Raw genomic sequence first — 13,593 nt, 5'->3', positions numbered from 1 at the left:
GTGGCGCGTCCTCTGTGCCAGGCACGTCCCAATGAATGGGTGATTGGTTTCAGTCTGCTGCACCAATAGCTGTGCAAGGAGTCTGTAAATCTAAGCTAGTACACCCTCGCCCCGCCCCGCCACCCCACTCCACACACATCACACCCCCAATGGAAACGGTTGAAGCCGCACCTTAGCACATACGATACGCCCATGCGCCAAAAGTTGCCGGACAGAAAGTGAAAACGCGCCCAATCTTGCAGCCCTCCCTTCTAAAGTGAAAACCATAAAAGAAAGAGAGTTCCAATAGCTTTTCGCGGATCCAGGTGGGCTATAAAAATAAGCAGAGCACGTGCAGCGGTGAAGGCATAAAAGAAATCCTTTGGCCGTAAACCCGGGGCGCTGCACGCCGCCCATCAAGCCATTGCAATTAATATGAAATTCGGAATAGAGGCTGTAATGCCACATAAATAGCGGAGCAGCACCCTCCTGTCTCCGGAGCCATATGTGTTTTGTCATTGTTCAAAACAAGGCGATGACTTGCCGTCACTTAGACTTATGATTAGCGCCTTGATTTATGTCAGAATCACTAAAAACGCCAGGGAGTGGATGAGGAAATGCGCGGTGACTGCACCAGACGTGTCCAATAAAGCGGCTTCCGTCTTTAATCTGTGCGCCGAGGCGCAGAGGATCCGGAGACGGCGCAGCCCCTGGCGCGCCTTGCTGCAGCCGACGAGCGAGCAGCACAAATAAATGGGGCCTTTATGCTGCATGGCATGCATACATTGATAAATTAGGGGCCGTTTTGTACCCTGACTTATCTACAAGACAAACCTGGCTAGAATACGGGGGGGGGGGGGAGGGGGGTTGTGAGATTAATTGTTTGGGAGGTGCGACACGCAGCTTCCCCATTCATTTCTGCACACTCAGTGCGGAACAGTGATTAATCGCTCTTTAAGTATTCTCTCGAGGATGCGCCGAGATTGCCAAAGCACGATTTAGCATCATAAATCCCTCAACAAGCACTTGCAATGCAATAGGTCTCGCATTTACGCGAGTTTAAGCTATTGGCATTGTAAACGACAATGCGTTTTATTTATGTTTCAAAAACCAAAACATAAATAAATGGCATGGTCATTTACAATGCCAATAGCTAAAACTCATGTAAATGCGAGACCTGTTGCATTGCAAAAATGCTTGTTATGGTAGGCACAAGGAAATTAAGGGATTGCCCAGAATCACAAGATGTTGAGCGTCCCTGCAGAGACTCGAACCCGGTTCCCTAGCTTCCAGGTCGACCGCTTTGCTGTTAGGCCACATCCTCTCATCTACTTCAAAGCTTTCTCGAAGTTGCAACAGAATGTTTCTAGCTATGGTACCATAAATGCCTGCTCAGCGCAGCTCCATGGAGCACCTACCAGCATGATATGTTTACATCCGTACGACAACCTTGAAATGATTTTTGTAGACGCCCATTGAGCTACAAAAGTACATTTCAATGGGCCCGACATGACAGGAACTATGAAGGGTGCGGATCATACCACCACCTACTTGTCATACTGACTCACCAGCGTGTAAAAATGTTAATTTGCAAATCGATTTTTGTAGCTCGATTTTGAAAAGCACCGTATTTGGCAAACAAGATAAGTAACATATAAGGATATGGTAATTTTCATTGTATAGGGATTACCCTCATATCAGCTTGCAAGCGCCAATAAGCCGCAAAGCCAGCATTTACACATAAATAACAAAATACGATGCATTTCTTTTGTTCGGTTCAAAAGTGCGCCAAATTAACAACCTCGGCTACAGGTTTCTGGTTTCATGCGGTCCAAGTTGGCCCTAATGTGGGCTATGCAGCTCGTTTCCAACCGCTACTGTCCAATGAACCCGCCACTGGCCATGAAGTGTGAACAGCTGATTCAGTACTGCACATCACAAAAACATGAATATTGTGTGTGGACGAAAAGCCCGCCAGTGCTGCATTTTCAGCGAGGAAAAGGTGGCCTACTAAATAAAACCTTAAACTCCCTAGAAAAAGACACAAATTTACTACTAAAACAAACCTTGCAATAACTGTACAGCTTGAGTGAAATGAAATAACGCCACAGCTGTAAGATCTGGCAGCGGGTGTGGTGTAGCAATGGCCCCCTAGAGTATCAATGCAGCCATGCTCTCGCTGCATTCAGAGAAACATAAGCGATGCCTCATATAAGCCCCGAGCCAGAGCTCCGGTGGCATTTAACAATGCACTCCAGGCCACAAGGAACTGGGCTAGAGGCGACAGATCCCAGTTCGCTATGGCCCTATTATGACGCCTAAAGTGAGCTCGGCGCTCGCCCCCTCATTCTGATAAGTGATGTTGGTTGGCTGCAAGACCTGTATTAAAGTCTCCCTTCTGAATACAGAATTTGTTTTTTAGCAAAGGATTGGTTTCTTTTCTGAAATTATTAACTATATATCCAGTAATTAGCTCTTGCTTTACTACACACAAAAAGAACCACAAAAAAATGGCACACTATTCTTCTTACATTTTCAATAAACATTTTCCCGTTTTAAAAAATGAACCTGTTTAAACTGTCCTAAAATAAGTGTATAATACATACAAACCACTTGGCCGCCTGTCTTGTGGTTTCACCCAGCTTTAGGAAAGAGCTTTATGTCGTCACACAATAAACACGCATAATAGACGTTAATGCCTTACAGTGATACTCATTTCAGTGACCACCATTCCCCACTAATGAAAGTGTTACCCGGGATTTATAAATTAAGCGACTGACCATAAACCAAACAGGCCAACACATGTCTACAGCATGCAGAAAACGAGCTAAGCCATCTTTCCGACCTTCCTGCCTTCTGAACATTTTAAATCATTTGGAAAAAAATACTTGGTGCCCATTTCATACCCAGAGGCATCTGGATGACTTGCTCACTTAGTTCAGAAGACAAAAATAACGTTCTGTGACTAATGTAAGTACCGACAGAGCTTACACACATTCACTGTTGCAAAACCCAGTAATTAGCGATGTTTTGTCCTTAGTCAAGATTGGAAGACATGAAAACAGTTTATGTAGCAATTTTATGGAACCTTCGCACAACCCACATAAATTAAAAACTAAACGGATGAGAGCAAAGAACTGAGACAAGGATTCATTCAAGAACACACGAGCAGGCCATATGAATCACTCTGCAACTTCCCGAACCCACAAGTCCGACATTTTTCAGCGGCTGGGGCCACCGCAAAACTGCATCAAAAGGCAAAACTCCACCTAAAGTAACCAGGGGCTCACGAAATATGCATATATTCCAAAGAGAAACTGCGATTTCCTCACTCCACCGAATAGATAGATATGTTTTCAACAAGGTGACGTGACAACTCCGTCCTTCGAAATGAAGGTTACTTATCTTCATTGGTGATGCACTTTAACAGAGCTGGGTCAAAGATGGGTCTCCCTGCAGAGGGTGAACTGGCAGGTGGGCGCAGGAGTGACAACATGAGGGTGCAGACAATGAGAACATCCGGAAAAGGGAGGAGGGGCCAAAGGGGGTCATGGCAGAGGGTGGCAGTTGTGTAGCGAATAGGGCGGCAGAGTGATGAAAATTGGTACAAGAGCTGGGTGCAAGGTCACAAAGGGAATGACGGCTGGGTGGAATGACAGGTTGCAGGGTGGTGCAGACACGGCAGAGCAAGGTTTAAAAAAAATGTAAAACTAAAGTTGATGAACCCACTAGATGGCAGGCGTGTGCTAAGCAAATCAATCAACAGCGGGTTCATGCTGAAAAAGGGTTTTGCGTAACATTTCAGAACTCAAAAACTGCATCACCAAAACAACGGACACAAGAAATAATAGAGACAAGCCCGGCCGAGAGTTGTGTGTGCGCGCGCACTTACTGAGCATGACGATATGGCGCCTCTGCTTGTGATGGCGCGCCAGCGCACATGCACTGCAAGCTGTAGCCGGCGGTAGCATTTTTTGAAGCCCTACTAAAAGTCTCGCCAGACCAGCGCATGCGCTGGGTCAGGCGAGACCTAAAAAGCACAGGTTTAGATGTGCTGCCAGCCCCTGAAAAGAACCTGGACTGAGAGCCATTCGTTATCAGATTAAAACAATGTCAAGTTTATAGTAGCGCTGTGGGGAGGTGAGAACTTCTGTGCGACCAAGAACACACAGCTCGAAAGTGAACAGAACGTGCTTACTCAGCACGGTCTTCTCTCGTGTGTGCACAGTGCATGTGAATACACAGACCCACGCGCAGGCACGCACTGACACGCATGAAAATTATTAACATATCTCCTGCCAAACTGGACACCATCTCAGAGCAGGGTGAACAAAAGAGCCACTTGCTGCCCTCCCTCGAGTCCAAGAACTCACCTGCTGGTGTCTGTACAAACAGGTGTATTAATTACAAACGTAGAAGATACGATCTCACCTATAGAAAATGCTACAAAGAACTGTAAATCACAGTCACGACTACACAAGTAAGCGAATTAACGGACTTTAACAAGCCCTTGTGACGTAGCACGTAAGGATCGAGTGCGCCCGCCGGAAGGCGTGCCTTGCTCTGCGTGTGGCGCATGCGTGGTATGGGTGTTTGAGTACGCGGCTGACAGTTGGGGCAAGTTCAAAGACCAGACTATAGGGACCTAACGCTAGGGTGCAGGCCGGAGCAGTGGAGAGGGCTTGAGAGCAGTACCGGTGCAAGTCAGATCACCGTATTGGATCGAAGGAGGTAGCACCTGGGAAGCCTTCACAGCAGCGAGAAAAAGCAGACACACTACCGCCGCCATGTACGGGCACTTGGACCCGCAGCGCTCCCCCTCCCGGGATTTTAACAGCATCGTACAGATCTGCAGCGCCAATGTACAGGAGCCGGTAAGTGGGGCATGCTGTACGTGTAAAGCGCGCCGCGCTTGGAGCGCGTGTGCGCATTAAAAAAAATTAAATTGCATGAGGCTTGCGAGGACGGAAGGGGGACAGGAGATGTGCACATCACCTGTCTGTACGTGCGTGTTCACAGACGCGTTCACAACCTCCAGTCGCCCCTGCGCGTGCCCATCTCCTGTCGCCCTTCCGAAGCAAGTCAGTAACTTGCCAGGCGAGACCTAAACATTCAAAGTGACTTCCGTCTCAAAAACACATGGATTTTCATCGTATTCATTCTCTCTAAGCAACAGAGGCTTTTAATCTTACTTGGTGCAGGGCTATCAGATATTCGGTGGTCAGTGAGTCCAGAAGACGACGTGACTTGAACATGATCCTTGCCCTTCAACTCTGTGCGACTGCTGGAAGGTTGTGTCAAGCTCTTGGTAAGGGTGCCTGGTTGCAGAGGTACTGCTTGCTTTATTGAAGATAACTGTTTAGCTACTGCCAAGCTCAAAGCCAATGAGGATTGTCCTTTATTTTCACCAGAGAGGCCAACCTGATGAACATTGGTGTCTTTTATGGAAGAGGGCCTTTTACTGCTATCCAAACCCATAACCATTGGGAAACTGCTGGGGGCTTGCCCCTTACTCCCAGGAGGCATAACGGAGTGCTGAATGTGGGTGACGTGTATGGAAGAAGCCCCTTTATTTCCACTCAAGGACAAAGGATATGTTGTGGAGGTTTGTCCCTTACTCATAGCGGGAAAGCCAGATTTCTGAAAATGGGTATCTTGTGTGGAAGAGACCCCTTTACTGCGATCCATACTCCAAGGCGTTGAATAAATGTTGGGGGTTGGTCCCTTACTGATGGCAGTAAAGCCCGATGTTGGGTAGCCAGTATGTGTTTGGGAAGGTGGGTCTTGTCTAGAATCCAGGCGCCAGGGTGGAGGGTGGCCGCTGGAGACCTGCTTGCTGCTTTCAATGGAGCTGGAGGTTTGGTCCTTAATCAGAGAAGGAAATCCCAACTGTGGGTTGACAGGAAGCTTTACGGAACGAGCATTCTGTTTAGACCCCACGCGCCAGGGCACAGAGGGGCTGATAGGGGCTTGTTTGATATTTTCAGAAGGGTTTCCAGACTGTGTCCTACTAGCATACCCTAGAAAAATTACGTCATTTTTGGCATCCTTAGCTGATGCTAGTGATTGGCTGTTGGAGACTTTTTCATTACTCTTCATATGGATGCCAGACCGCTGACTGTCAATGCGTAGTGCATATGAAGTAGAGCCTTCGTTTTGATGAACCAGGCCCCTGTTTGCAACTGAAGGACGCTGTTCTTTACCCAGAAAATCTGACTTGCAGACCTGGAGCTGGGGTCCTGATAGGCCTGTTGGTAAAAGAGACAATAAAGGATGAGGCTTAATAATTAAAAAAAATTAACAAAAAAAAAATCAATAAGAAAGCAGTGCATGAAAAGGATACCCCATCCCTGGTCGGGAAATAAGTTATCTGAAGGACTTAAACAGAGCTCCCTGTCTGGCGCAAACAATGTCCAGAGTAGAGGGTCACAACGTAGGCCATACCAAAAGAAGAGAGATGCTTTATTCAACAGTGGATACATCAGGTATTCTTTGCCATGAGCATATATGTTCATCAACCTTCTGTCACTGATTCCAGCTTCCTGTTCAGCAGGAGAATATTCCTGATCAAGAGATCTGTATAGCTTGGTTATCGGAGGTTGTAAGAATACCGTGGGTGGAGGAATACCTTGCAATCTCTCAGGATTGCTTCCTTTCTCCAGGGCTCACTATCCCCACTTGCTCTGCGATCCTAAGTTTACAGAAGGGTCCCAGAAACTTACAGAGATGAGGGGTTGTGCACCCTCCATGACGCTTTTGGAAAGCTAGGAGTCACAGGGACCCGATTTTGTTTTTCTCAACCTACTCCCATGGTGGCCTTACTGGAAGATTTATGGACGCCCTATCCCACGCCTAAGTGGAGTGTGGCCTACTAAACAGCGCCAGTCAGACTGAGGCCAGAATGCTAGAGGAGAAAGTTTACCCATGATCCGATATTAAATTATTGCTATTGCTTGGAGGATGATGAGAAAAGACATTTACATCACTGTTGCCTCTGACCACATGGCACATTGAGAATTGGCCAATAAATCCAGGCTTAAGGCAGGAAGCCCTCCTCTGGATCACAAACTGAGACACACAGATCAATGGAGCTTTCAGACGCACTAGCACTTTATTTACAGCTATTGCCTGGGGAGTTGACAGACAATATGGTGGCCATATTGGACCGGTGAACCAAACCTAGAATGGCTTCGGGAAAATGCACAAAAACTCAGACATTCTACAAAAATCCTACATCTAGGGAGCACAAGGTGGATGAAGAAGTGATGAGTATGAATGCAGACTGAAAGCCGCTCAGGTCCATCAATAGTCTGCACAGAGCTAAATGATGAGAGCTGTTGAGTGATTGCCCTGAAGAAGGTTTTACCAGTAAGCCGTTAAGCTAAAACAGGTTAACAAATAAATTGCTATGGCCATTCATATTAGAACTATATGTAACATGGCAGTCTTGTACATGGAATAAACTATAAGCAATCACAGTTTAAGTTTCTTCCTCATAGGGATTAGAGATACCACTGTTTTCTATAGTCTTTGACACAACTAAATTAACTGCTAAAACAATTTCTCTAACTAAACAATTAATATGTCGTGTGTTGAAACATTCAATGTTTAGATTCGAAGACCAACTAGCGAGTTCAGGGCAGTAAATTCTAAGTCATGGACTTGATAGAAACCCCCTCTCAGTACGCCTATTTCGGATTAGGACAGTAACTGAAATGCATGACTCACGCACAAAACTTTTGTAAAAACTCAACAACTAAAATGTAATATAAGACGACAATAGAACAAAACACAGTTGAGTATGTGGTTTTCATTCAGCAATTCATATCCAATTTATCCCAAAAAATATTTGCAGAGAAATAATATTCAACAGTTAAACTAAAGCTATATGCAGTAGGTCTTACTCAGGGCAACTAATGTATGGCAATGCTTACTAAGGCGTTTGCTCGTCTGCTCTGTAAGAGGATTCTATTCTCGTCACTTGAGAGGACCCTTTTCATCACTAAATATTATTTCACGGTGAATATTTAAAATGTGTTAGGATATGAAATTCTCCATTGTCTTTCAACATATGCATCAAGCATACTCTGTATTCGACAAGTAAAAAACATTAATCTGTCTTGTTTGATTGCACGTAGTCGGTCACCTCAGTGACAATACCTTGCAGGTCCGAAGCAGCCATTGTTGGCCATTTCTTACTTCCACTCACATCCAACATCAAGTCATTGAAAATGTCATCTGGTACGCGGTCCATTTTTCACCTGGAAAAATATAAACACAACTTAAGTTAGAAAAAATGCTAGACTACTAATATTTGTAATATGGTTAGTTAGGAATCTGGATTGCTTTTAGATGTCTTATTGAATGGCTTTCAAATGGACAAAGAAGAAAGAAAGCTCCCCAAACCTTGCTCTTTGGGGGACTCATGAGGCACTTCAGGGTGAAAGGATCACGGCCACTGTCCATGTATCGCTGCTGGAAGTGAGTTCAATAAAAACAGGCTGACAAGCCCACAACGAGACCAAACTGAAGAATGAACTACTCAAACCAATGGAAGAAGAGGAGCAAGTGATAAAAGCATCGAGAAATGAACCCCCCCCCCCCCCAAAGCTGACATAATTAAATCCGACAGCAAGCTTTGACCCGGATGCCATGACACTCAGAGATATGGAGCTATCCATTCAGGATCCAAGGCAGCACACTTAAACAGCAAGGGCAGAGCAGAAGCTCTGTGTGAGTCACTCACAAATAGGTGACGGAAAAACAGAGTCCTATCAGTCATCAGCAGTGACTGGACATCTGTGGGTAGGTTAGGTGACTAATCACAAATGGCAATTAATTGACACAGACACTGAAACCAAAGATGCAAATCTGAGTGAGAGACAACTTGTCTCTATGAAAAACTCAAAATGAAATCAGGACCTATGGACCCCCACTCTTAGTTTGTAATTGGTCTTTCTTCCCATTTCTCCAGCTTTAGTTTAGCAACTTCCGCGTCTTCCATTTAGCCTTATCTGGCCCTGCTTTTATTCAACATTCTGGTGCAGCACCCAATTTTGTCACGCACAGATGATGCCCCTTTCCCCTTTGCAGAGGTCCTTCTCTAGGCGTTCTTGCCTCCTGGTGCGGAAGTCTCCCAGGTGGTGAGAGGATGCTCATAGCACAAGGATTCTGGGACACCGGCAGGCTGCTGGTGGATTATGGGTAACAAGCTTGCTTGAACTTCCAGATACTTGCTCTGGCTTCTCCTTGGAGTGCAGAAATACTTTTGCAAAAAGGAAAACATCATCATAAACCCATTGTTAAAACTCTTGGGAAAGGGTTCATCTAAAAGGTAAGTGGTGTAACAAAAGTTGAGGGGGACCCCCTGCAAAGTACATGGAGTCAGTCTGAAGCTCTCATGCCAGGGTACTGTGCTGAGGGGGCCCCCTGGAGCTTGGGCACCCCCGCACCACTGGGGCTGCGGGGACCTATATTATGCCACTGAAGAGAAAGCATATTCAAGGAGTTGCCCCACTAGCAAAACAGGCAAGACTTCTCCCCATATGTGTATCCGGTTAAAGGGAATGTACTTCCCTTATAAAGTGGAGTCCCTTCTGTTCTCCATTTATGAGAGGCCGGGATGCTGGACTATGGTCCACGTAGAAAGTACTAGTGAATTCTTGTTACTCAAGAGTGGGAGCTCGCAATAGAACTGGACACAATGCCTCCCCATTAGTCTTATAAATATTTTGCCAAGTCCCCACAAGACCATTACCTCCATTGTGAAATGAATGATGAGTGAGAAGAACTGTAAGAAGCTCTTACAAAAAACGTTTCTCCCTCTCTCTGGAACGATCAACTAAAGTGCCCACCTTTTTTATTGTAATGCTTTACAAGATCCAAAACTTTTTTCATGTGTCTTCAAATTTTTATGTTTGTAACTTTCGCCTCTATGGGTAGAAAATACCCCCGATCTGTAACATGGAACAGTTAATGTTACTGTATGTGGTGAACTACAGGATGCGGTACCAGCACAAGGATATTATACTTGGAGCATTTTAGTGAAAGTTTGTGGGTGGTAGTCAAATCAGTTGGTTGATCAAGGTCAGAAAAGACCATCCAAATTCCTAATGCTGCACTAAAAAGTTTTTTTGTTAGGCTTGGTTTTTAGCGCACGTTACATTTAGCTCCATATTTATAGCTTGAAATGACATAATAGTCGCCTACTGTCATCTAGATTTTCTTGCACCTAGAACCGCCTTGGATTTTGCTGTGAGTCTCACAGAAATCACGCTTTTTTGTGTTTTTCCTAGGAGTTTTTAAGACCTAGATTACAGGCAATTTGGATTTTTGGTCTGAAAGAGGTTGAAACTGCAAGTGCTTTTCACCCATAAACTTGGTTATCCAAAGTGACATGTTTGCATCCTATGTTTGACCAACCTAAAGTGCCGGAAAACTGCAGAAGTGACACAAAAGCAGATTCTCCATGTAGGCCACAGTTTGTTTGCCACCCACACAGGTGACTAAAACAAAGGAAATGGACCACATCTTGGCCTAGGTCTCGGTGTTGGAATGTGAAAATGAAACATTAAATAGTAAAACTGCCATTAGGTAAGTCAGCCATGAAGTGCTAAAGGCTGGCAGGAAAATACTCGGATTTACAAACAGAACATGATGAAAAAGTATCTGTTTGCGGTGTTTTAAATACGGGACATGGTTTAAAGTGAACTGGCTACAGCGCTTCAAATGGTAGGGCAATTCCAACCTAGCATTATATGGTTGAGTCTATTGTATAAAGAAGAAGGGGGACAAGGAGCTGATAAAGGTCCAGTACCTGTGGTCCAAAAGATAATATCTAATTCAGTTACTGTTCCTAATAAGACACTGAGGGTGTCAAGAGAAAGAAAAGAGAATAAGTTACTAGGTACTGCACCAGTTGTTAGGGGACAGACAACAAGATTGTCTCTTGTTACCCTCACACATTCCTAAGGATGTCATGCTTCACCATCGGGCGGGTGCTCCTAGTCGTGTCGGCGCTGCAATGCCCTACGGGTCCCCACAGAAGTGTCACTTTGGCTGAGATCCATTTGCTGCGTGCGAGTGTGTCCTAGTGGGGTAGTGAAAAGTGAAAGTGAAGCTAAATAAGTAAAACTGGCTAGGGGATATCACACTGATTTTAATAGATGGATTCCCCTGTCAGAATAAAAAAAACTGTAGATTAGTGTTACTATTGGGGTAATGATGACCCCTATTAGCTAAAAAGAAAAGTCGACATGTTTCGGGCCTAAAATGGTCAAAATGATCCTCGGTGCTTCATCAGGACCAGACGAAATGTGAGTCGATAGTGAGTCAAACCCATGTGGTCTCCCTCTGATGGGGTGGTACCTACACAAGATAATTATCACTGCTGGTTCGAACTAGAATTCTAATCGTTCTAATGTCCCGAATCGGGCACACATGGTCTAGGGTAGGTGCAGCGAGAAGGGCACCCGGCGAAACCCCCGTAATGGTGCGGTCCACCGTGTGTAAGCCTATGAAGTTTGATAATTAGAATGATTAGTATTCTAGGTCGAACCAACAGTGAAAATTATCACGATTAAGAGGAATTCTGATTTGAGACCCGAGGTCCTCCAGGGAGGAGACTTTCATGTATAGTTGGGTGTAATCAGCATACATGTGATAGTGGATGTTGGATAGTTACAGAATTGCTGTTAGAGGCTCCATAAACAAGTTGAAGAGTGGGTGAGAGCCTGGACCCCTGTGGCACCCCCCACAGTGAGCGGTAAGGGATTAGACAAAGACTAATTCACCTTGAATCTTTGGGTTCTATTGAGTAGAAATGAGGAGAACAAGTTTAGCAAAGACCCCGATAGCCCCATCCTGTGTTCCAGTAGATCGATTAGGCTGTCATGTTTAACAGTATCAAAATAAGACGATAGGTAGAGGAGGATCAAAAGGCACGATTCATTTTGATCCAGTATTCTTAGCGCATCATCTGCAATGTAAGTGAAAACAGATTCAGTGCTGTGACCCTGACGGAAGCCGGATTGTAATTAGTCTAGCAGTCGGAATTGTTCTCTGTGGTTGCATAGGTGGGTGTGGACACATTTCAAGGAGCTTTGCCAGAGTAGGAATGTTGGAAATTGGATGAAAATTGGGAAGGTTAGTGAGATCCGGAGTCCGTTTTTTCAGAAGAGGGGTGACCTGTAGGAAGCTGGCTCTGTATATACTATACCAAAGTGAGGTATAGTGTGCACAGAGTCCAGTGGAACCCCAAAGGTAGGCAGAGGTAAAAGTAGATAACACCTTACTCTCTATTTGTGGTAGTTTGGTCGGGCAGTAAGGCTGCATAGGAGGGTAGTGTTAAGCATTTGCTGTACACAATCAGTAAATGATACAACACACTCAAAGACTGAACTTCAGACCAATTGGTTTTGTATAAAAATATTCTTTTAGTTATTTTATTTTCTTGAACCAAGCAAGCCTGGCACAAGTAAGCAATAAACACTTTACAGTAGTAATGCAGTTCGTAAACAATTTGAATTGCAGAGTAATGCAATACTTTTGATATACTGTACATATACTTTGTATTGGCTTTTTAGTAGAATGTCAAGTAGATTGCTTTTCTTACACAATGCAGTATACTTGGATACTGCACTGGGAAATTTCCTGTAAACAGGTAAGAAAGCTTTTTTGTTATTTAGTGACAGTTTTAAAGACAGTTATAGATTTTTCAACTCTACACTTAGAAACCTTTCATAGAAAAACAGTCAATGTTAGCCTATGGAGAAAAATAGGGTTATCGGTTCACAGGTAAGTTTTCGGTTGTGGGAGTTGGTATTCTGGGGTTAGACTCAAGGGGTGACCCCAGGGTCAAGGATGCACTCTTGTTACACCCTCACCGGCAATAAGGCAGCCGGGTGCAGAGTGCTAAGGCAATAGGTTGCCTCCGGTTGATGGCTGCTTACGAGGAGGCCACTAGGTTGTGGGAGCAAAACTCCTGGCACAGGGAAAATAGGGGTTTAGGCCAGCACAAATGGTGCACCCTCAGCAGCACTGGGGCGGCCAGCTGCAGAGTGTAGAGTGCTGTTTTGGCGTTGGGGGCGCTGTAGCTTTAAATGGGGATTCTCTGTTTAGCAAACACACTGCAGGCTCGGGGACAAAGGTCTTCTGGGTGCGTCCACCACTTGGTGAGGTAAGTTGGGATGCTGGGTTTGGTTAGGCAGTGTCAGTTGGGCCACCCAAGGCTGTGGGGCGTCTGGTGCAGGGGTGCCTTTTAGGGTCGGATCGTATAACCAGCTACTGGTCGCGGTTGGGGGGACCTTCTGGTTTGAGGCTGCAGGCGTCGGCTGGAGGCTTGAGGCAGGTCAGGGGTTGCCGGATTTCGGGCCACGATCGCTGGGGAGACTTCCTCTTGGTGTTGGGCCCCTCAAACGCTGGCCGTGGGCGTCGGGTGCAGACTTTGGCAGACATGGAGTCTGTTGGTGAACAAATCCGAAGTTCACGGGAGACAGTCTTTTCTTTTGTAGGCAGGGCAGGTTCTCGGGGTTCTGGAGGCTGCTGGCTGCAGGACACACCAGAGTTTCGTTTCTGCAGGTTCGAGGTGGGGACAGGCCGGTAGGGCTGGGGCCA

General features: G+C 45.4%; 1 protein-coding gene across 30 annotated transcripts in view; it reads right to left on the bottom strand.

Moving 5' to 3' along the window:
* The window catches only part of LOC146772278 (uncharacterized), a 219,400-nt gene that overhangs the window by 189,372 nt on the left and 16,435 nt on the right, over positions 1–13,593 (bottom strand). For 20 of the 30 annotated variants that reach the window (XM_085636720.1, XM_085636724.1, XM_085636723.1 and 17 more), the window contains exons 2-3: positions 8,140–8,240; positions 5,172–6,227 (exon numbers count right to left, since the gene is read on the bottom strand). The exons of 3 other annotated variants lie outside the window; for them this stretch is intronic. In XM_085636720.1, coding sequence (XP_085492846.1) covers positions 5,172–6,227; positions 8,140–8,233 — 1,150 coding nt within the window. In that variant the 5' untranslated portion in view covers positions 8,234–8,240. The remainder of the gene's footprint in view (positions 1–5,171; positions 6,228–8,139; positions 8,241–13,593) is intronic. 7 more of the 30 variants (XM_085636744.1, XM_085636747.1, XM_085636746.1 and 4 more) reach the window with 2 other exon arrangements.

This window comes from Triturus cristatus, chromosome 12 (genome assembly GCF_964204655.1).
Source record: "Triturus cristatus chromosome 12, aTriCri1.1, whole genome shotgun sequence".
In the NCBI taxonomy this organism is placed as follows: domain Eukaryota; kingdom Metazoa; phylum Chordata; class Amphibia; order Caudata; family Salamandridae; genus Triturus; species Triturus cristatus.
This window is presented reverse-complemented; position numbering and strand designations above follow the sequence as displayed.